Below are 22024 nucleotides of genomic sequence, written 5' to 3'. Positions count from 1 at the left end.
TACTGTACCACCACCGAGCGTAAGAAGGCTCAAACAGCTGCTGCTCTGTCGGCCCATTCAACACAGCGGTGTCCAGAGAGCAGAATCAAGTGCTGCCCTCCCCTCTGTTGTTGTCATCACCTTGAGCTCCATAACATCCAGCGGCACCTCCACCCAGAGAGGCTCTGGGACGAACAGGATGTCTAATTCTAGACTACTTCCTGTCTGACATTCCTGACCTGAGCTGACTTCCTGCCAGACTCTCTCAGGCTCTATACATATAGAATAGAGAGGATCTATGGCTCAGCCACCTAAACCTCTACATTCTTCTATACACCACTGTAAATGAGCACACATACATCTGTTTTAAAATAACTTTCTCTCACTTAAAATTTCCACAGAGATTCCTTTACACTAGAAATTAGACCTATTGACGGTTTTGTAGCCATTTCATTCCATTCATTTTATTTGTACCTTCCATAAGTGCATAGAGAGCTCACATGAATAACATTTATAACAATATGATGTTGACACACAGAAAAGGACAGGACATCAGACAGAACAGACTACATTCATCGTAGCAGCATCCCTGCAGTCCCCTCCTTTACGGATTTGTGGATTACATATATAATATTGGTTTACATATGTAAATATACAGCTTTATATATGTGCAGTTACACAAATCATGTGCTGAGTGAACACTTCAGGGCACTGAGAAGGAAGTAAAACCCCCGAGACACCACTGACACATTGTGCCAACAGGAGGAACAGATACAGATTTTGACCGGACACAGAATCCCTTTAGATTTCTTTTAAGAGGCGCAAACACTGTCTAACTGTCTAATGACTAAGAGAGGCTCCCACTCCCACTCCAACTTCAATTACTTCAATACTCTAATCATTTGTAGTGTCCCCGGCCATTTCAAACACATTCTTATATCAGTTTAGTAGAGTTAACGATTTCTTTCCCCCTCAATATTATTAGTGTTTCTATATAAATTTGTTTATCCTTCCAGTTTAAATGATACAAAATTACAATATGAACGTAATAAAGTAATAATAAAGTAAATTATTTGAAAAATAAGAGATACAAGAGATGTTTCGCCATAGCTAATGAAAGTGACCAAATAATATTGCCAGCACAGGCTAAAGCAGCTGATTGCCAATGAAAAAAGAAAAGAAAAAGAAAAGAAAAAGGAAACAAAACAAACAGAAGAAAACATAAAAAACTTGATTTCCACAAAAATCATGATAAAGGGAAAAAAAAATGTAAATGGCAATTGTAACTTAGCAAATAAAAGTGACGACTAACGGTTCTGATTAGATTCAAATTAAAAGAAATAAACAGAAACATCTCCCAAAGATAAATCAATATTAGATACATTTAACCTGGTTATACGTTTATAATATGGCCGGTTCATTTCCACCTAAAGCCTGACGTCAGCTCATCTTACACACTATAGCTGCATCAGGACGCCTTCATGATCCCAGGTCCTAGTTACGTAGTTACAGTATGCTCTCTCTCAGGTTCCCACTGCTCACTGTGTGTGACTGCTGACTTTCTGTTTGGGTTGCCGATGTTTGGTTCCATGTGTGAAAGTCCAAAAGAGCTTGGCTGAGTTTCTCCATCCAGTCCAGTCTGTCCTGTTTGGTGTCAGCTGAAAACCAACACCTGAACAAGAAAGAGGAGGGACAGCCATCAGTTTGTTTAGCGAGGAACATTTGAACAAAATGTAAGTCACAGTCTGTAACCTCGGCCTGCAGCGGTCTCTGATTTACAACAGTAAAAAAGGTGGCGTTAGGTGATGCCATTTAATTTCATGGGATCATGGGAGTTGCCCTCATGAACTCAGCAAAACTTGATCTACATCAATAGTATTTATTCGTCATAGTGTCATTATGGTATTCACATTATTGCATATTGCAAACTTTCCCCAAATCTATCAACTTAATTTCAAGCTTCTGTCAGGAAACCACAACACTGACACATCATATGATGTCATTGACAGGTAACAAATGACACATTACCGTGGTTAAAATCACTGATTCCTGTGGCTTGAGATTTGATTTTGGGAGAATGTAAACAATGTGAATGAACAACTCAACCATGTAGACCGTAGATGAGGTTATTTTTTTTGACATTTTAATATGAAAAGGTTGCAGATTATAACTTTCAACTTGTTTCTAAACAAATCACGAGCCACAACCCAACTAGTGTCGTCACAGAAGGCGTTTCCCATCAGCTGTCAAAAAATTAAACACCCACTGTGACATAAGTAGCTGGGTGTAGTACTTACAGTAAATAAGAGTGGTGATTGTATTTACATTTTATATTTTAACTAGGGCTGTCAGAGTTAACGCGTTAATCGCGATTAGATTAATTAAAAAATTAACGCGATTAAATTTTTTAATCGCGGTTAATCGCGGCCCATTTTGTCCTCTGTCTGCTGGACTGGAGGACTGGAGTGTGGGACCTCCAGTCCAGTAGGTGGCGGTAAGGCACCTTCAAGTTGGTTGCTACACAAATATACACAGTCTAACATATATCCACCGCTCTATCCATTGATTTTTTGACGGCTTAGTTGTCAACAAATGCACATGGCCATGTATTGATTTTTTTGACAGCGTCGGTTGTCAACAAATGCACGTGGCGATGTATTGATTTTTTGACGGCTTCTGTTGTCAACAAATGCACATGGCCAGGCAGAGGCGTAGCAAAGTAAAGGGCAATTTCCACTGGATGCAATTTGTTTCAATTCTGTGTGAGTTTCATGCATCATGTGTTATGATTAGGTACTAGGCCTGCTAGGTCTGGTCTAAAAGTTGTTTGTCTAGAGATTATAACACTTTGGAGGGTTGAAAGTCCAAAGCGCCATATATAATATTTTTAATAGAGATTAATCGCGAGTTAACTATGGAAAAAATGCGATTAATCGCGATTAAAAAAATTAATCGTTTGACAGCCCTAATTTTAACAGATGAAATGTTTTATTTTGCATCGGCCAAAATGGGGCTCTGGGTGTACGATTCACACCCAAACTAACAGGCATGTTTGCAGAGTGGAGGATGAGACAGCTGGGTTAGAACTGACAGCCTCAGACTACCTGGTTTTATTCCAACTTACTTTGTCAAGGCTTCCTGGCCGTCGTCCTGCTGCTGATGAGGGATGTTGCTCACCAGCTCAAAGGTGAAAGGTCGAGCACACGAGTCCCTCTTGACAGGCCTGACACACTGACTGTGGGAGCCGGACAGGGAGATGCTGCCCTCTGCTTCCTGAGAGGTTCAAACGGGGGAAAGAGTCAGACCGGCTGAGAGCAGCGTGATGACCTCATCTGCACATTTGACCGCGGCTGCTTTTCTTACCTTGGTTTCTTTGTCGTTGGGGTGGTTCCAGTAGCACATGTTGCAGCCCTCAAGGACAAAATATCGACGGTGCCACACCCCGTATCCACTGATCAACTCAAACATTGTCTGTGGGCAGATCCACAACAAGACAGTGAATCAAATGAAACCAACATGCAAATGATGCAAAAACACAGATTAAACTGGTTTCTGACACTGATACTAGATTTTATTTTATCATATGTGATTTGTGGAAAAATTACATTTCGATTAAAAGAGTTACATGAAGAATTTACTCTTAACATTTGTTGGAATAAACGACACATATCTGTGATGCGTTGGTGAAAAACTGACCAGAAAGCCGTGGTGCTGCACATTGGAGTGACTCTCGCTGCTCAATCCTAAGTAGATGTTGCCCTCTAGAGGAGAGAGAAACGGCACCTGCAGTTCAAGGAGGAAGAGGAGAGTAGACGCTGTCAAACTGGTCTGATGAGGAAGACGAGAAGCAACAAGCAAAACTACATATTGAAGAATTTCCCTCCAACATGGTTTTCACTTGTTTTGAAAAGGAAACTGATCAGATGTGTTTAGAACTTAGCTCATTCATTTCTGTTAGATAAGTGTCATTATGAGTAGGTATCACATCACTATACATCCCATTTCAACATATAACTCACACACAAAACACAAACTACGACTACAGGGAAAAAAAGGTTGACACGACTATCTTTCCAGATGTTATGTAACCCAACACTGAATGATGAAAGACCTAGGGATGTCCTGACCCAATCTCAAAGATTGGCATTTTGCGAGAGCTGCGTTCAATACTTTCAGCAGCTAAAAAATCACTAAAAACACTGAACTGAAGTAGGCAAGATCATGAAACTTAGGCAGAGGCTGCACCAAGGCAGCAACCAAAAGGAGAGAGCAATTTCCTTGAGACAAGAAGCCAAAACCAGTAAAGAATGGGCTGAATCACTTTGGATGATGTTAACATGAAAACTGGCAGAGAACAGTACACCCTCAACTCTCAACACTACAGTTCAGATACTGTCCTACCAGTGTTCAACAACAAGGTATGTGACCAACCTTTGAGGTCTTTTATGAGATGACTTTTGGCTTTTCCACAGATATGTCTATAATTGGCCTCACTACAATTGATCGATTCACATTTGATATAAAACCAATAATCAAATAATATCAAAAGATCACAAATTTTGTTTTTTTCTTGGTACACTGATGAGCTACTTAATTGTCAAGCATATACATTGGATTGAGTTGAGTCATTTAGTGGAAACGTGCACTGTGCGAAGGATCAGATTGGTAGAAACTCAACATATAATGACTTGGATCAGGGACATCTCTAGAAAGAACATAGTAGAGAAAAGTAAAATGTTTGTACATGCACATTGTTTCATGCATACACATATTAGCTGTCCATCAGAAAGTACATTTCTTAACAAATGTACCCACTGGAGTCAAAATATTAGCATAATGAATTTTAGAGATTAGATAGGTCTGTACAACCGACATCATGAGTCTGAGGTTAGTTTCTGTGAAGGAGCAGAGAAGAGTGTGAGGGGTGAAGTGGGGTGAAGGGGTGACTGGGTGACAGTGTGGAGGAAAGAGTGAAACCTTTTCCTGAAATTCATCTCCCAGCAGCCTCCTGATCTTTCCTTCAAGTTTCATCTGAGTGGAGGAAGCGAGACAGAGGGAGGGGAGACAGACACGTTACATCACCAGTGAACCCACCCGTGTGCAGAAAGTGCAACAGAACACAAAGACCAAAAATGCACAGAGGGGAGGGGGATGGGGCAGAGCCTGGTGGCAGTGGATGTGGGCCATGTTTTCCCCCTCTGAATGTTGACACTCAATAAACAAGTTTCCACAAAAGCATTCTGCCCTGCAAGTTATCAACACTTTATCTTTTCCATGCTTGAGCTGCTCAATAATGCTGCTTTCTTTTTATAACTTTGCTAAATACATGGTTCAGACATAATCCTGGAGCCCAGAGTGTGATATGTAATTCTTGAGGATACCAGTTATGGTATGAGCAGCTCTTCACACCAATACCTGACAATTAAAAATTACCTTATCCAGAGGGAACTTGCTGTGTCCCAGTGAGGCCAGGCTGATCTTATGAGAGCCCACTAGACAGAAGTTACTGGAGCGGCGGGTGTTAAGAGCAGGGAGAGCAGCGGCTGATGAAGACACACACAATCAAACTTCATGAGCATGAATAAAATGCTGCCAAGCCTCTTTGGTACGAGGTAGAATGCCTCTACATCAGATTGACATTTAGTTTGTATTGCAGATTATAAAAACAATTACTAGTACATGTAGCTTCTATTCTACAGTTACTCAAGTGTGTGAAATATCAACTGAAATAAAAACTCACTCGTCAGACTGTTATTGGATCTCTGCTGAAACAAAACAAAAAAAGGTTTTCGATGACATGGAAGTGCAAGGTGTCAAAAAAAAAAAAAAAATCACATATTGTTCGGGCTTGAAACAAACACTTACTGTGATGGTGCTCAGAAGCTTTCTTGGTGTGACCTGAATATGTGAATACACCTCAGTGAGTTAGACTGTCATTGATAAGTAGACATTTGGCTTATTCTTTGCGAGAATGGTACCAACTTACCCGCGACTTGGTGGTGGCCCGATCCATGCTAGAGCTGGTAGCTGAGGTGTGGGACTGGATGAAAACAGGTAAATAAAACAGGATTAGTCACATACATTTGGTGCAGTTAATGGAGATCTCTTTCAATATATTATATTGTTTGGATGGAACATGCATCTCTATGCCTCCCTATCTTGAAGGGAATTGCACTCTTTGCATATCCATTTATTTATTTACAAAGCCCTTGATGAAAAACTGCTGTCATATCTTAGATCCATGTCAGTCTATTCTATTGGTCCACATTAGACCATGACTAGTGGCTAGCTCGTGCTTTGCATCCTTCAAGTTCTCACTTCTTTTGGTGTCTTTACACTGTCCACATGAACTCACTACAAAGCACTTAAAAAATGAATTCATTGGTTTCTCTTGGTCATTTGAGGTTTTTGATCTCTGGCCTTTTGACTATGGCTTTTATTTGCATTAATTCTTGTAATTATGTTATTTATTTACTGTATTTAAATCTATGTTTTAATTGTTCTTTTTAAATTGTATTTTTTTGTTTACTTCTTGCTAAATGAAGGACAAATGGGGAGAGAACTGAATATGAACTTGTAAATGTCAATTTGTGATTGAGAGGGGAAAAAAAGCTGGATCCTGGGGCTTTGAATAATTCACTACTCTTCTATTAATTAATTAATATGTAACTGTAGTTTTACCCTCAGCAAATAAAAAGATCAATGCTGTGTCTCACCAGACTGTAGACTTCCACATCAATTTCAAAGGTTGAGCGAATATCCTCCCTGAAATATAACAGCAACAAGATTTTATCAACATCTTCAATTTCCATTGTTTTCATGTAAGGTGACCTTGAGAGTCTTGAAAGGTACCTTTAAATAAAATTTATCACAACTGTATACAATACAGTCACAAGACTCTCTAATTTCCCAGAGCAACATGAACTTTGTGCAAAAAGACATGACTTCCATCACATAGTTCACTCATTTCCTCAAAGTAGGCTGGTTGTCGCTCAAACTCATTTTTATCACATAAAATAACCACAGATTGGGTGTGAAACTGCAGCTTACAGCGTGACAGATGTAGTGAAGGAGATGGTGTCTCCGTTCTTAGCGTCAGCAGCTGTGGCCAGAGGGGTGGCGATGATGTTGCAGGGCCCGTAACGGATCAGGATGAAAAAGTAGTGGCTTGGCCGACCTGAACGGGGACATGCAAAGTTATTTTAATGTGGATGTCAACCACCATGTTTGTGTTCATTAACTCATTGAGTGCCATTGACGTCTATGGACGTCAATCAAAATCCAACGCTTGAGTGCCATTGACGTCCATAGACGTCAAATGCACTTTTCTGTGGCTGGTAAATGGGGACGCTCTCACGCACACTGTGAGTAATTTTGGGACTTCTGGGATGTGTAGAACGAAGAAGACTGTAGATCAGAGCAAGAAGTGAAGAAGAAGGAGAAGACGAGCGCGATCGGTACAGAGATAAAAAAGTTGGGAAAAGTTTCTATTTCTAGAGGAAAACGACGGGCAGAGCCTGGAACAAGTGTAACGTGGAGCTGGAGGAAGCTTAGCCACGGATGCTATTAGCATAGCTCCAGCATGAAGTGATCAGAGGAGGCAGGAAAGGTAAACTGCTTCGGCATTTTGGTGCTGATCATCTATCAGAGGCGGATCGCGGAGTCAGTTTCACCAGCTGCTGTCTAACCGACGTGACGACGAACCGAGAGATCAGCGCGGTGAGTTGCTGCCGCGGCCGCGTCCAGCAAAGAGGCTGAAGACGCCACGACGTCTCCCTCCCTACTTCAGAGACGAGGGGATGAAGCAGGAGGAGAAGTAGGAGAGGAGAGGGGAGGGAGTGGAGGGGGAGGGGGAGGGGGGCGTAGGGGAGGCTGAGGGGGCAGCAACTGCTCGTACTTGTTGTATTTTAGTTGTTGTTGTTGTTTTGTTTTTTGTTTAGTCTTTTTTTTTTTGGGGGGGGGGGGGGACATGTGAAATGAAATTTTCAGATGTCTTACATGTTTTTGAAGCCAAAATTAAAAACGGATAAATCACTGTTTTTCTTGAGAGACTCTCTTTCACAAAAATGCATTTTTCTCAGCTTTCTAGAAAAAAAAGTGGTCTTTTTGGTGCAACCAGGCTCTATTCAACTTAAGATAAATCAAGAATGGAACAAGGTACAAACAAATGGTTTTTTCCCTAGTTAAATAGAGAGTCTCCTCTTTCCTTTGAGCTGTTTGGTGTTTTCAGAGTCATAGTACAAAATACTCTCTGGGTCTTGACATATTACTCAGAATGCCCCAAAACGCTGGCACCTGGCACTGACCATTTTATAAAAGGTCTGGCACTCAATGAGTTAAGACCTTATTTTTAGAATAGTGGCTTTTTTTTTTAATTGCAGTCACACACAAGCATCCATAATTTTAACAGCACTATGACACTATTAAAAAAAAGAAATGTTTTCTTGCTGTGTTACCTGCACGGCTGTGTGAGGAGCAGACAAATTCCACCTTAAGAGGGAGCTGGATGTTTGTGATGGCGACAGTGCCTCTGCAGGGCTGCTGGGAAACATATTCCTTGTCCTCTCCTGCTGCGGCCTCCAAGTTCCTCTCCTCCCTCAGTCTGGACACCTCTGCCAGCAGTGCAGAGCGTTTCTCACCTGGAACAGACGGTAAATCACACACACTTGTTTCATCATTACAAGGTATACAGAGTTTCAATTATAACATGCTCAAAGTTTCCATTAGGTTTCGACAAAATTCTTGTGTATGTTCAGAACACGCCACAGGATGTCTCTAGTGAGTTACGCAGGATTTCTCAAATGCATTTTCAGTTATTAGCAAATACGATTAACATTAAGATATTAACAAGCTTTAAACAACCTTTCATAATTGTAGTCAAATGTTGATGAGACAATTTGGTAGAAACTGAAGTTGTTCAAGATGACATCATTGTCTCCAAGTTCCCTGACACTGGTTTTAAATCTGAAATACTGTCCAATAGGTACAGTACTCCTACTTTTCACTTTGACACAAATTCTTTCACAGTTGTCTGACTGTTGAAATGTTTGATGATCAAAATTTGTTTATCCTTAACTAAACATTCTGTTTATATATTTTATCAACAAAAAAAAAATAAAAAACACAAATGCAGCTGCAGCTTCAGTACAAACAGAATAATATGAACATGGTGTCCTGTCTTTGGTTCACGCAGGTGAGGTATTAAAGCAAAAATGTGGACCTACAGGAGACCAGCAGTAGTTTTTCAGCCTCAGCCTCCTCCAGTGAGCCTCGTCCATGCTCCTCATCAGTACAGCAGCTCAGAGCCTGCAGCGTCTGGTTGATCACATTCTGCAGCTTCCCTGCTTCTTCATTAAGAGCCTGGACAGACACAGTACGACACCAAGCATCATGGGTAAAGGAAGCTTTGCAGACGTTTTAATTCAATCAAACAGTTTCAGCACACAGGACAGACTAGATTTTCATTTGACTGAGTAGTAAAGTTGGTGTTTTGCAGTGTGAAAATCAGGGTTAGTAATGACTGTGAACATGAACTGACCTATTGTGAAAATGTGTTGTTCTCTAATAATAAAAAAAGGCCTCACCGCAATTTTCTCCTTCATGTTGACAGACTGCTGAGGTTGTGACTTCTCTGGAGCCCGTCTCTGAAGCCCGGGGGTGACACTCTGGATGTTGGGCAGCTTATTCTGCCTCTGTGTTCTGTAGGCATCCACACTGCCAACAACCAACATCAAATCATAGTTATAGTGTAATGTGTACTCAACATATAACCAACCAAATGAAATGATGAACTTGTCTTGGACATTTTGCCATTTGAGGTGTTTCAGAATATATCTCAAATACTGGAAATTCAATTTTTTGTATGCAAGTCAAAAGATAATGAATTCACCTGTATAGAGGAGCAGAGTCAACAGGAGGGGTGGTGGTCTCTTCAGGAGTCAGGAGCAGAGATGGAGGATTTGATTCCTGGCTTGCTGCGAGCCGCTGATGGTGAAATATGAAACATGAAACAACAAATATTTTTCTGTCTTTCTCAGTGACACTGAGGGAAGTTGTGTATGTAGCCAACTGTGATACAGTAACTTCATCTTACCAGAGGTGTCACCACAGCCTCTACAGACTTGCTGAGTGGAGAGAGGATGCCACTTGGAGGGAAAGTGAGCAGCTCATCTCCATTACTCTCATCACGGTCCTCTTTGGCTTCTGCCTCTTCTTCACTTTTCTCCTTCTCTGACTCCGTGTCCATCTTATCTTTGTCTCCGATGCAAGCGCCGATACCACTGTCGCGATCCTCCGTGTCATCATCATCACCCATCCCCTCTTCCTCCATCCTTCCAGCGTATTCCAGCACCTCCTCGAACATCCGATCAATAATTTCAGAGGTGTTGGTCTCATCATGAGAGCTCAGTTCAGTATCTGAAGAAAGAAAAATGTACTAAATCACTTTCAGATGCAAATAAAGACATTTATACAACAGATTGCTGACTAATGAGTTTCAAGAAAACTATTAAAAAGTAAACTCATTGACGTTTGAGACATACATGTCTTATGCTTTATGTCCTGACCTTTGTCAGTGTCCCTGTGCGAAATCGACTGTGTATTTGAGATGCCATATTGGTCTATTTAGATATTTTCTGACACATATCTTTGTTAATTTCCAACATGCATAGGCATGTCTATTGTGGGAACATTGCCATCTACTGGAAGGAGATGATGGGTGGCTGACCAGCAAAAACCTGCTCTTCAGTCAGTGACACAGAATGCGTTTTAAGAGAGCAGCATGTGCACACTTACTGTCTGTTATGCAGAAGCACAGAGAGATAAAATGCACTTTGATACAGGGACATCACAGCCTGAGTAGACTGGAGTTCCTTTGTGACATGTGTGTTGTATAAAATTGTCATGTGTCATGCACGTGTTTCTTGCATCAAGTTTCTTACTGCCCGCTAAAGTTGAGATTTTGTAACTTCACTTCATTCATCATGCAAGAGAACCGTTTCTTATTCTATGATATGTGCCATTACTTTCTTGCAGAGCTGTGCGGAGAGTGTTGATTCACTCAGCCCGTCTTGAGTGCACAGAGCTGCTGTATGACTTTGTCAGGACTGAGTTCCCTGGCCAGTCACAATATATGATCAAATGACCACAAATATAATGAGAAAATCAATGCGCGAAGGGACCTCTTAACAGTGGGGAAAAAGTAACCAGTCACAGTCTCTCATTCTCTTAAGTTGGCAAAAAGCAAAACAAAATATGGATAGGCCCTGAATGCAGTTGTGCAACACACTAAAATAGAGCGTATAATCTAAAATAGTATGTTAACAGACATTGATAAAAGATTTTAATAATATCCAGGCAAGCACAAAATAAACATATAACACCTGTTTGTTAGTGTGCAGCATGGAGAAACTGATTCAAGTGGGCAGTCACCCTGTGATATCATCAACATGCTGCATGTAAACCCAGAGACTGCTGTTCCCCACGGTGAGAGGTTTCAGTCCTGGCACCTTCACCAATGTGCTCGCCCTGTCCTCAGGTGTTCCCAGTCAGCCCAGGAGATCACACATAAATCTTGCTGATCTCACCTGACATACTTGTCTCTGTCCTGGAGTCCACGGAGACACTGGCCTCAGACAGGGATGAGTTATTGATTAGCTCAGGCTCCAGGACAAAAGTGACTTTCTTCAAGCTCCCTCCTGCCTCTGCTTTGTGAGTTTTCTCTGGCTGTCCATCACCCTGCCTTTCATCTACTGCTTCTTGCTCTGCTCCATCCGTCTCCAACAGGCACACTGATGCCTGGACCTCTGTCTGACTCGGAGCTGGATCTTCTGTATCCATGTCTACTGGCTCGGCATAATCGTCTGTTGCCTGTGACTGGGCTTCATCTTCACTGTGAACCTCCATATATTCTGTCTGTGTTTCTCTCAGAGGTTGTGATACATCTGCTAGAGGAGATGCCTCTGTTTGTGTCACTATGCTATTTGGGCCTGTTGAGTTTGACTCATCGTTCACATCGTCTTCTCTTACACTGGTTGCCTGGATGTCTTTTGATTGTTGACATGCATCATCATCATCATTAGTACATCCTTTTGTGTCTGGTCTTGTAACAGTATCATCTCCTTTAGCTGGTTCCTCACTACGGTCTTCAGAGAATTCCATGTTCTCTTGGTCTCTGTTTAAAGTAGCCTGGTCTTTCACAGATTCCTCATCTGCTCTAGGTTTCTCATCTTCCTGCAGTTCAGAGGAACCTGCAGTCTCACCCAAACAACATTCACCATCCTGGACATAAGAGTGATCGCTGCCTCCTTTCTCTTTGTCCACTGTAGATGACTCTAACCGTCCTTCTTCCTCTTCAGCACACACATCACCCTCCTGTCCTTCAGCCATGACAGACTTGTCCTCTTTGCGCACCTTGTACTGAGGATATCTCCACGACAATAGCTCTTCATCTGTCGAAGGCTCAATCTCCTCTTCAGCATATGAAGAAGCATCGATCTGTTCATCTTCTCCAAATGAAAACACATCTGACCTGCTATGTTCAATTTCTTTGGAAACATTAACTGTTTCCATCTCATCTCTTTGCCCTGATTCTAGTTGTGTTTGTTCGACACCTGACACGTTCTCATCCTCAAAGACAGATGTTTTGGACACACTCTGAACCTCACTAAAGGACAACTTGAGTACAGTCTGAGACTCTGATTCTTCTTCTTCATTTCCAAATAAAGGCTTGTGGTCTTTCTCCTTCCCAAGTTCTTCACTCTGATGAGTATTTTGATTCTTCCATTCAATTTGCAGCTGCACTTCACTGGAGCTTTCCAGTGCTACAGCTGCTGCTGGGCCGTCAGACTCACAAGGTGCCCTTTCACCTGTTGAAAGATTAGTCTCACATCTTAACACTAGGTGCCTGAGCACCATAGTTGATGTACTATAGAGCACGCACTACTACTAAGTAGGGATGCAACGAATATTCGGTAACCGAATATATTCGGCCGAATATTGGAAAAAAAGCAACATTTGGTATTTGGTGGAATGAGCGAAAAGCAAGGCCGAATATATATATAAAAAAAGTCTGATAAATACGCGATCGCACGACGATTGAAACGGCATCTTAAACTCCAGCTTGATTAGTAAGTGACTCCTACTGCAGGAAAAGTTCCTCGTCCCAGCATGTCGCACACTCCGTCCGTGGCCGACATCTTTCAGTGTTCGGGGTCACCTGAAATTCAAATGAGGTCGCCTGAAATGTCTAGTAGCCTAATTGATGAATTAAAAACAAAATCTGACCAAGAAAGGTTAGGAACCACTGTTTTAAAAGACACTTGGGTTTTTTTGGAATGTACTTGCATAGATCTTTCAGCACTCACAATGGGCCGATATAAATGAAAAACTTTATTTAACTTGTTGTGCTTTTTTGATGAGCTACAGCTACTGGAATATTCAACAACAGTCAGAATAGTCAATAAACATTTACTTTCTTTGAAAATTAAGTCTAAAAAAATATTTTATTTATCCAATAGGCCCTATTAAGAAAAAAAAGAGAAAAACTTTAAGGGTGCACTCACACTAGGCAATCGTACCGTGCCCAAGCACGTTTGCCCCCTAAAGTCCGGATTCTATTGGTAGTGTGAGTGCAAGTGTTCCGTGCCTGAGCACGGTACACTTCCCTGGCCTGGCACGGTTGGGAGAGGTGTGCTTGGGCAAGGTACGCTTGGCCAGGAATGTGCACACGTAATACGCTGCGGGCACGTTCTCCACCACGTGTCTGCAACCGCATGTAAACAACAGTCACTTAACGATTACGTCGCGCCATAAACATCGCTAGTTAACGCCGCTTTGATTAAACTTCAAGATAACCATGACAACCGTCAAAGCGCCGTTCTTTCTGCAGTCAGAGCGCATCCGCCGTGTTGGTATGTCAACGTGATGACGTATGTGTCGGAGGCAACAGTGCTTCAGCACGCTTGGGTTCGAGGTAGTGTGAGTGCGGGCCAGCGGGGGACAGGGGAGGGGGGCATTCGGGCTTCAGCACGGTACGGAACAACTGGCCCTAGTGTGAGTGCGCCCTAAAACCACTTTCGGTATTCGGTATTATTCGGTTATTCAGCCAAGCGTTTTGATTTTATTCGGTATTTGGCTTCGGCCAAAAACATGCCATTCAGTGCACCCCTACTACTACGTAAGCCAAAATCACTTACGACACAACTGTTAAGGTTTTACTGTGTATGTAGCCTCTGTATCATAATGGTTGGACAATCATCAATACTGACTGTACATCAGTTCACACCAATCTTACATCGGACACATTTGTACATAACAAAGTGAAGTCTGTCCTCTTCATTATGAACCCAGTCAGGGAAAGTCTTACCTGCTGTATTTACAGGTGGCTTCTCTGCAGTTGTAAGAACTTCAGTGAAGCTGCCATCTTTCATATCTGCACCATCATCCTGAAAGAACCAACATCATTGGGATTTTAGAATAAGTGGAAGAGAGAGAGAGAGAGAGCGCTGTAGATTATTGCAAATATCTACTGTAAGAAATAAACAAAACTGCTGTGATTATGAGGGTTATCTTTATTACAAACAAAATACCAGAACTCAAAGCTATAACACCTCATAAAGACGGCATCACTAGTGTACTTCATGACAAGTGAGACAATGATCTTGTATTTGTTCAGTGAAAAGCTCACCTCACCAAAATCATACCATAACCATAGACTTGGTGCAAAGATGCACCATAGAAGAAGTGAACCTAATTCCTCGGATGACTAGTAGAGAACGTGAATAGGGAAATGCTGTCTCAACCAGTGTTTCAGATGCAGTTTCCCCGATCCCATCCAGTTTGATTCTTCTCTATGCCCAAGTGAATAAATAATGTCCTTCCAGTATGCCCATGTGCACAAAGTGAGCAGACTGTGAAAATTATTATTATTATTTTTTAAATCACCGACTCACATCCCATGGCTGCGTGGGAGGCCAATGAACTCTCACTCTAGATCTAGGGATCCAGGAGAGAGATGAGGAGCCAGGAGGGGTCCTTCCCTGCTAATGTTTACACAAGCAGGTGCGTAATAAATCTTAAACAAACTAGAAGAGAGTCCACTAAACATCAAACTAGAAGAGAGTCCACTAAACATTAAAAATGAAAATGACATGTTAAAATACAAATTATTAGTCATCTGCAAACTCTGTAAGGAAACACCGCACTGGCCAAAGTATTGCAGAATCCCTAACTGTGATCTAATGCACAAATTAAATAAATAAATTCAACACAGAGGATTGCGGGAAATTCACAAGTTTATCATGGTTGATTGACGGTTTAAGAGCTAAGAAAATCAAACATACTGTATATTACCATTAAAGGGATAGTAGCATTTTTTTTTTTAAAAAGTGGAGTTGTATGATCTACAAATAGCCCCTAAGTGTATTTTTTTTCCAGGTAAAACCTCTTTTAGGCCGCGAAAATAGGCCGTTTCTTTGGGTCTATTCACAACACTGTATGTTGTAAATCTCTGGGCAGGGCTATGAGCTGGCGTTGCTAACGGGAGGAGCCAGGGTTTCCCCCAGTGTATTTTTTTTCAGCTCGTAAAGTTCGCGATCACACGCGTCTGTTCTAGTAGATCCGTGAGTGTCACGTTTCCATGACGACTGACCGGAAAAAGAGCGTGGTACGTCATGTGCATGTGGCTCCAGATGTAAAAAATCTCGGAGCAAAAAAAAAACAACAAAAAAACATGGATGATGGATCTATAATACATCCATGGAAATAAGGCTAGACTTTAACAATGGAGACACCAGGCAGTTGTTTTTTTAGTTTTTAATGCAAACAGTTGATGTTATTTGTTTAAATATTTTTTTTATAATTATAATTATTAGGCCTACTTTTTTTTGTGGTTGATTGAACAGCGTGCCTTTCTGTAAGACTCTGCTATAGCTGGTGTTTAATTATAATGTTAAAGTCTTTTAATAACAGATGTTTATGATAATATTTTCACATTTCTAGTCAACTTTTAACATTGATCTTAAGGCCTTATGGAATCACACCTGCTAAATGCTACTGCTCCATTAATTAATATGTTCCTTACAGGGCCCTGCCATCAGTCAATGGTCAGGGTCAGGCCCCTGTCACAAAAAAACACACTTGGGCACCAGTGGCCCGCCGATGGGCCGCCGGTGCCACCCTACCACCGGGCTTAACAAGTTTTCTGGGGGAAACCCTGGGAGCGCAGAGAGTCTTCTACTGCAATTAAAGTACTTAGGGGCTATTTGTAGATCATACAACCCCACTTTAAAAAAAATGCTACTATCCCTTTAATATTTCTGAAAATTCAGTGTGACATGACAAAACTGAGAGCCGTGCTGAAAACATACTGAAATGAAAATCACAAACCCACCTCAGATAATGAGGGATCAGAGCTGCTCCTTTTTAACCAGGCGTTCTCACTGATTGGTTGAAACTGCAACTGGGTCAACTCCTGCTCCCGTTCCTGAGTCAGGAAACCACATGTCATGTGTCACCTCTTTAGGTAATCTTTATAAGTTCATGATATAAACAGTACAAATTCATTCATTTTTGATCAATATTGTTACTACTAGTTTTATTTTAAAGTGATTTTAACAGTCAAAGATTATTTAATTTATGAATATTTCATAATTATAAAAGATTTAGTTCCCAAACATTTCAGTTTTCTTATCTGTCCAAGTATGAGTACTACAAATACCTTACGTAACCAGCTGCAGAGGTGACAATCTGCTTTTTGTTTGCAGTTAAAGGGTTAAAACACTCCTTCATCTGAAAACGTTTTAGAGTGGACATAGACCAAACCAACCTGGCGAATGCGAGAGGCCTGCTTGGAACTGGGGGTTGTGGTGCCCTGGAGTTTCTGATGAATGTCAGATACAAAGTTGGAACGGGATCGAGGGCAGAGGTCAACAGGTCCCGGCGCGGGGCCAGCATTCAAGAGAGGGGCTTTAAACCGCTCCATTCTCTGGTTGAATTCATCCTCACCTTGAGGGAAAAAAGTGTATGGATTTCCAGACTTTAGTACAATTGTGATAGTATCATCCTGATGTTCTTTTATCAAAATGTCTGCTATCAAATTCTGACCCATTATCATTCCCTACATTTACAGCTAAATGGGTGTGTACTACTACTTTACACAATCCAGCTAGGAGATTATTAGTGAATTTTCAGACATAAAATGCACTTGGGAACCGGATGCAATGAGCTTCCTGAGAATATTACACTAGTAATGACAGTTGATATAATCTACCAATATCCATGCTGTATAAACTGAGCAAGTGTGTCAGAACTAGGGATGGGCTGGGTATGGACTTCAAATTACTTCCCTTGTTAATTCTCTTCATCTGTCCAGTATACATACTGAATAACATCTCCTTGAAATCGAAAGGTAAAAATCAACACAAATTAAGTATATTAAGCAATGTGTGTCGTTTGAATTAGTTAACTGAATTAATATGATCAAAATAAGTCCCTATCACTCACTCATTTATCCTTTCTCCTCACCCCTCCTTATGCAGAGAGAAGACACACTGGTTTGGGAGTGGCACACATGGTTCAAATTGTGCTTCAAGTACTGTTAAAATGCCCGCAGTCCTATTACAAAGCCAGGGCTGGTTTAGAACTGGGTATTGCACAAAAGTAGAATAAAGAAATCCAGGATAATTGAGCAAGCGCGGCTTGACCTAGTCTGATCGGCGCATCCTGGCTTTAATTGGTTGCACTAACGCCGAGCCAGGCTGAGGAGCAGCGGCTTGGTCAAGCCAGGTGGAACTTATTCTCTCGTCAGTAGACCACAGAGATTGATCACAAATTCACCGATGAGAGGACAGGTGTGGCTACTTTCCTCCAATCAACAGGAACTTAATGCTGACGTCAGGTGACTCACCTCTTGAGGAAAAAAAAAAAAAAAAAAAAACCACCGCTCTCGTAAAGCTCAGAGAGCGCAGCGGACAACTGCGGACTGATTGATTAATCCAAAACTATAATCACAACTCAAGTTCCTTTCACAAATGAACAGTTGTGCACTTTGCCTAAATTATGCGCAGTGGAAGTTGATTCATTGCACAAATTCCTTATAATCTTAAGTACATAACAAGTAATACAAGTTCATAGAGCAAAAGTGGCCAAAAGTGCAACAGGTGAAAATGAATTACAGGTAGGCTAAATATAAAAACATTATGCAGTCTGCTGCTTCAATAAATTGCTGATAACAATGTTCACATGATGTGTATAAATTATTTGGAAGGTGGTTGCTCACACTCACTCAATTTTATTCTCATTTTCTTACCTCAACCAATATTTAGGCCAATATGTATTAACAACATTAACATTAACAACGAGCCTGTCAAAGACGAATTTCTGTCTATTTTATAAAAAAAATTAAATAAATCTATATGCCATTTTTGCTCCATTGCTTTTTATGAGAAGCCAGTGATGTATAGCTACTAGTGGTCATAGAAAATATCATAGATGGACACAGATTTGTAAATGTATTTTGTTTGGTTATAAATCAGGCCAATATGTACATAAGAACATGGAATAACTGTATGAAACATGTTGATTTCTGATCAGAGTGACTGCTGACTTCACAGATAAAGACAACAGAATCAACTTCTCCAGAGAATAAATCACCATAGTAACTTGACCAGGATAGATTTAGCCTGCTTTTGAGCAACCGATTTGAGGTTAAATTCAGCCAGGATAACCAACATATCCTGGCTTAATCCCTTATCTAGGTTTTGTGCAATACCCCTCTCCAGATAAACATATCTGTAGTACAGGTTTTCACATTTGCTCACTAATATTCAATTGCGCAAGTAAAAATTGTTAACACTGTACCGAGTTCCACCTATCAAAGCTTCCATGTCTGTGCAATGCACGTTGTTTTGAAACTTAAATAGAAAAGTGGCACTGCAGACAACAGAAATGTCTGATCTTTTTAAATGTGTATTCCTATGCATGCTTACTGAGGAGATGCTCTTTGAAGCCCTTATCATGGATGATGGCTGATGGACCATCAGCCCCAGGATCTGACAGGCACCTCTGAGCCAGTGGAGCTCCTATAAAATACAATACAAACATACAAACAAACAAAAAAACTGTGATATTGACTTGACACAGATTACTTGGCTACCATGACATATCACCACCCAGAGCTGTAAATATTTACCCTTTCTTGAGTACCAGTTTATTAGTGCCATGTAGCTGGGACTGCAGTTATCTAAAGCAGTAGCCCTTCACTAAACCTTGACAAAGGTTTAAGAGGAGAGCTGATTTTAAAGTCAGTAATTGGCTCAGAGTTTTGTGTTATAGTTCCAGCTGGTTTTAATGTTTAGTCGCCGTTGTCTGTATAAAGAAAACTAGCAGGAGAAAACATTAGAATGACTACTTCAACATCACAGTACGTTGGTATTACCCTCTCTTCGCTGGGTGAGCTGCTGTACTCGGGAGCGGACTGACGGAACTATTGGTGTGTCTGGCTTTGAGGTGGATGGTTTCGGGCTGCGGTTCTCCTGACCAGCTGCCTCCAGACGCCTTCTCTTCTGGCCATCATTCACTTCTGAAATGTAAACAAGAAAAATGAATAGAGACATTATCACAACATTAATCACAAATATAAATAACTGAAATAATGTTGCAAATATGCCACGAATATTGTGTCTTTTATAAAGGTATGATGAACCTTACAATCGATATTGATGAACAAAGACAAATAGATAAACAAACCTGCTGATGAGAAGACATTGTCTTCAGAATCGGACAGAGGGGCTCTCTGTCTCTTCATGCCGACGCCAGGAATTTCCTCACCAGCTTCCATACTGTGACATTACAGGGTGGAAAGGATTTAACAGCAACAGTCAAACAAGGGTCTGGTGTCTTGACAGGTAGGTCAACAAAACACCTGCTTACGGGTCATTTCTCATGGACCCACTTTGCCATGGAAGTTGTTTGGTTAAAACCACGATGCTAGCTCTCACACACGTTTATAATGGACGGAGGAAACAGCAAAGTTTCACTAAATAGCGTCAGCAGTGTTGCAGGTGTAATGAAACGTGACAACGCCCCAGTGTTTCAGTCAACGTACATTCATTTCTATCTGCGCTATCAAGACAGCTAAATCAGCACATAAAACACCCATGTCAGTAGAAAGAATAATTAGGCTAAAGGGCATTGACAACGCGCCACTTGACTGTGAATTAAAAGTTGCATATAAGCTACATATATCGGCTAGTTAGCGAAACAAACTTTAGAGCCAACTCTATCCAGCTCAATTCAGGCCACACGTTAGCCTAACTTAGCTCAGGAAGGACAGCTAACTTTAGCAGCAGCAAACTATCTCGAAAGCACGCGCCAAAGTTAGAGGCGCTGACGAAACCTGCAAAGAAAGTCGTTCGTTGTCTTACCTGAAAAGAAGTGTGAATGCTAACTTACACTTTGTAAAACAGGTCAACGTTAACTGCCGGGATGCAAGAAAACAACCTCCTTTAAGCTTCAGTCTCCTCCTCCAACTTCGAATTTCAGCGGGTCCTCTGACGTCAGCGGAAGCTTCTTCTTCTGGGGCTGGCGGTGAGCAGTTTTTAAGTGCATTACCGCCACCTGGCCGCCACCTCTGAAATGGAGGGTTTGTCTAATTCAAATTTTGGAAAGTAGAAAGTAAAAAAACAAACAAAAACAACAACAACAAAAAAAAGCACGAATATAGAGAAATAGATATGTAAATAAATAAATACAGTTGTTAATGTTGTGATTTCTGTTTTTGTTTGTTTATTTTCATGACTCTGCTTTTATTCATTGTTAGGCTACACATTTTTTGTATCCCTATGGTAATTGAGTAGCCTACACAGGGCCGTTGCGAGGAATTCTGGGCCCCCTGAAAGTATACTAAAGTGGGCCCCTGCCCCCTGACTTTTCCACTTTTTTTCATAGACTACGTACGTATTATCATTTCTTATTTAGCCTACTTTGTTCTGATGCTAATGCAGCAGTATCAGTCAGGGTTTTATGCAGAATAATTCAGTCTACTGGGGTTTTTGTGGGCCATACTTGGTGCTGGGCCCGTAGAATTATCATCACCTTTGCCCTGAGCCTACATACAGTTTAATAGGCCCTACTGTCAGTTTTTGTCTTCCGACTACACCCACAATGCTGTCAATTCAATTTATTCAGGAACAGGGACCAACACCATAGTGAACAGTGGTAGGCTACACTCTGTACTGCTGTGCCCTGTGAATGTTTCATAGATTGAATTAAACTTTTGAATTAAGCATTCTTAATTTTAGCACACACACACAAAAAAAAAAAAAACTAATTGAAATGTAATCACTTTTACATTAGCCTACTTACTAAACTTACTTACTAAAATACTTTTTATAAGTTAAGTACAATGGCGCTTTTACTTGAAAGAAGTCGGCTTATGTTGAAATAAACCCTTAATCACATTGTAAAGGAAACTGTTTGCACTTTGAAGATACATTCACGATCAAATTAAAAATATACCCTGATGAGGAAAGATGGAAATAACAAATAATTTTTAAAGCAAGATGATTCTTATTTCTAGATCTAAGATTTGAAGTCTTGACAATGATCATTTGCAGTGTGAAACCATGACACATAGATGATTATCAGTGGGGGAAGAGGAACAGGTCAGCAGACATGATGCACCTCAAACCATGTAGCTGTTTGAATATGGTGTAATGTTTAGTGTGACCATTGTGTGAGTAAGAAAACAAAGCGGCATAAGATTCTTCACAATTATATTAAAATATTACATTTTTAAATTCCACTTGCCACAAATGTCTTCAAGATGTCAGCAAATGTCATGTTTGGTAAACAGTCACCCAATACCACTCGAAGTTTCTTCTGATGTCTCAGAATCAGAAACCACAGTAAACAGGATGTTCAGCTGTTAAAATTAACACTTCAGTCATTTACATCTCTCTTTCGACATTCAGTCGTTGGACTTTTTTTTAAAATGGTGACATATAGCCTATATTATGTGCACAAGTGTATAACAGGGTTCAGCATC

At 40.9% G+C, this 22024-nt stretch overlaps 1 protein-coding gene across 5 annotated transcripts; it reads right to left on the bottom strand.

The window, feature by feature from the left end:
- Window positions 1-409: 409 nt before the first annotated feature.
- anln2 (anillin, actin binding protein 2) lies at window positions 410-20527 on the bottom strand. 5 transcript variants are annotated; one of them, XM_085778276.1, is made up of 25 exons: window positions 20403-20527; window positions 19726-19817; window positions 19415-19558; window positions 18966-19058; window positions 16805-16983; window positions 16370-16462; window positions 14931-15020; window positions 14345-14423; window positions 11565-12845; window positions 10073-10395; window positions 9869-9963; window positions 9564-9693; window positions 9204-9339; window positions 8436-8618; window positions 7030-7156; window positions 6696-6744; window positions 5966-6019; window positions 5845-5877; window positions 5720-5744; window positions 5413-5522; window positions 4957-5010; window positions 3676-3762; window positions 3343-3450; window positions 3104-3252; window positions 410-1651 (listed from the first exon to the last, which is right to left on the bottom strand). In XM_085778276.1, exons 2-25 carry the CDS (start codon window positions 19814-19816, stop codon window positions 1486-1488), a joined length of 3879 nt encoding a protein of 1292 aa, XP_085634402.1. In that variant the 5' UTR covers window position 19817; window positions 20403-20527; the 3' UTR covers window positions 410-1485. The 5 variants fall into 5 exon arrangements, with proteins under 5 accessions (XP_085634402.1, XP_085634403.1, XP_085634404.1 ...); XM_085778277.1 differs by having other exon boundaries at window positions 5720-5741; XM_085778278.1 differs by having other exon boundaries at window positions 14931-15017.
- Window positions 20528-22024: the final 1497 nt, after the last annotated feature.

This window comes from Trachurus japonicus, chromosome 6 (assembly GCF_045865225.1).
Source record: "Trachurus japonicus isolate A0001 chromosome 6, Traja_1.0".
Lineage (NCBI taxonomy): Eukaryota > Metazoa > Chordata > Actinopteri > Carangiformes > Carangidae > Trachurus > Trachurus japonicus.
Note: the sequence above shows the minus strand (reverse complement) of the source record. Positions and strands in the feature narration are given on the sequence as shown.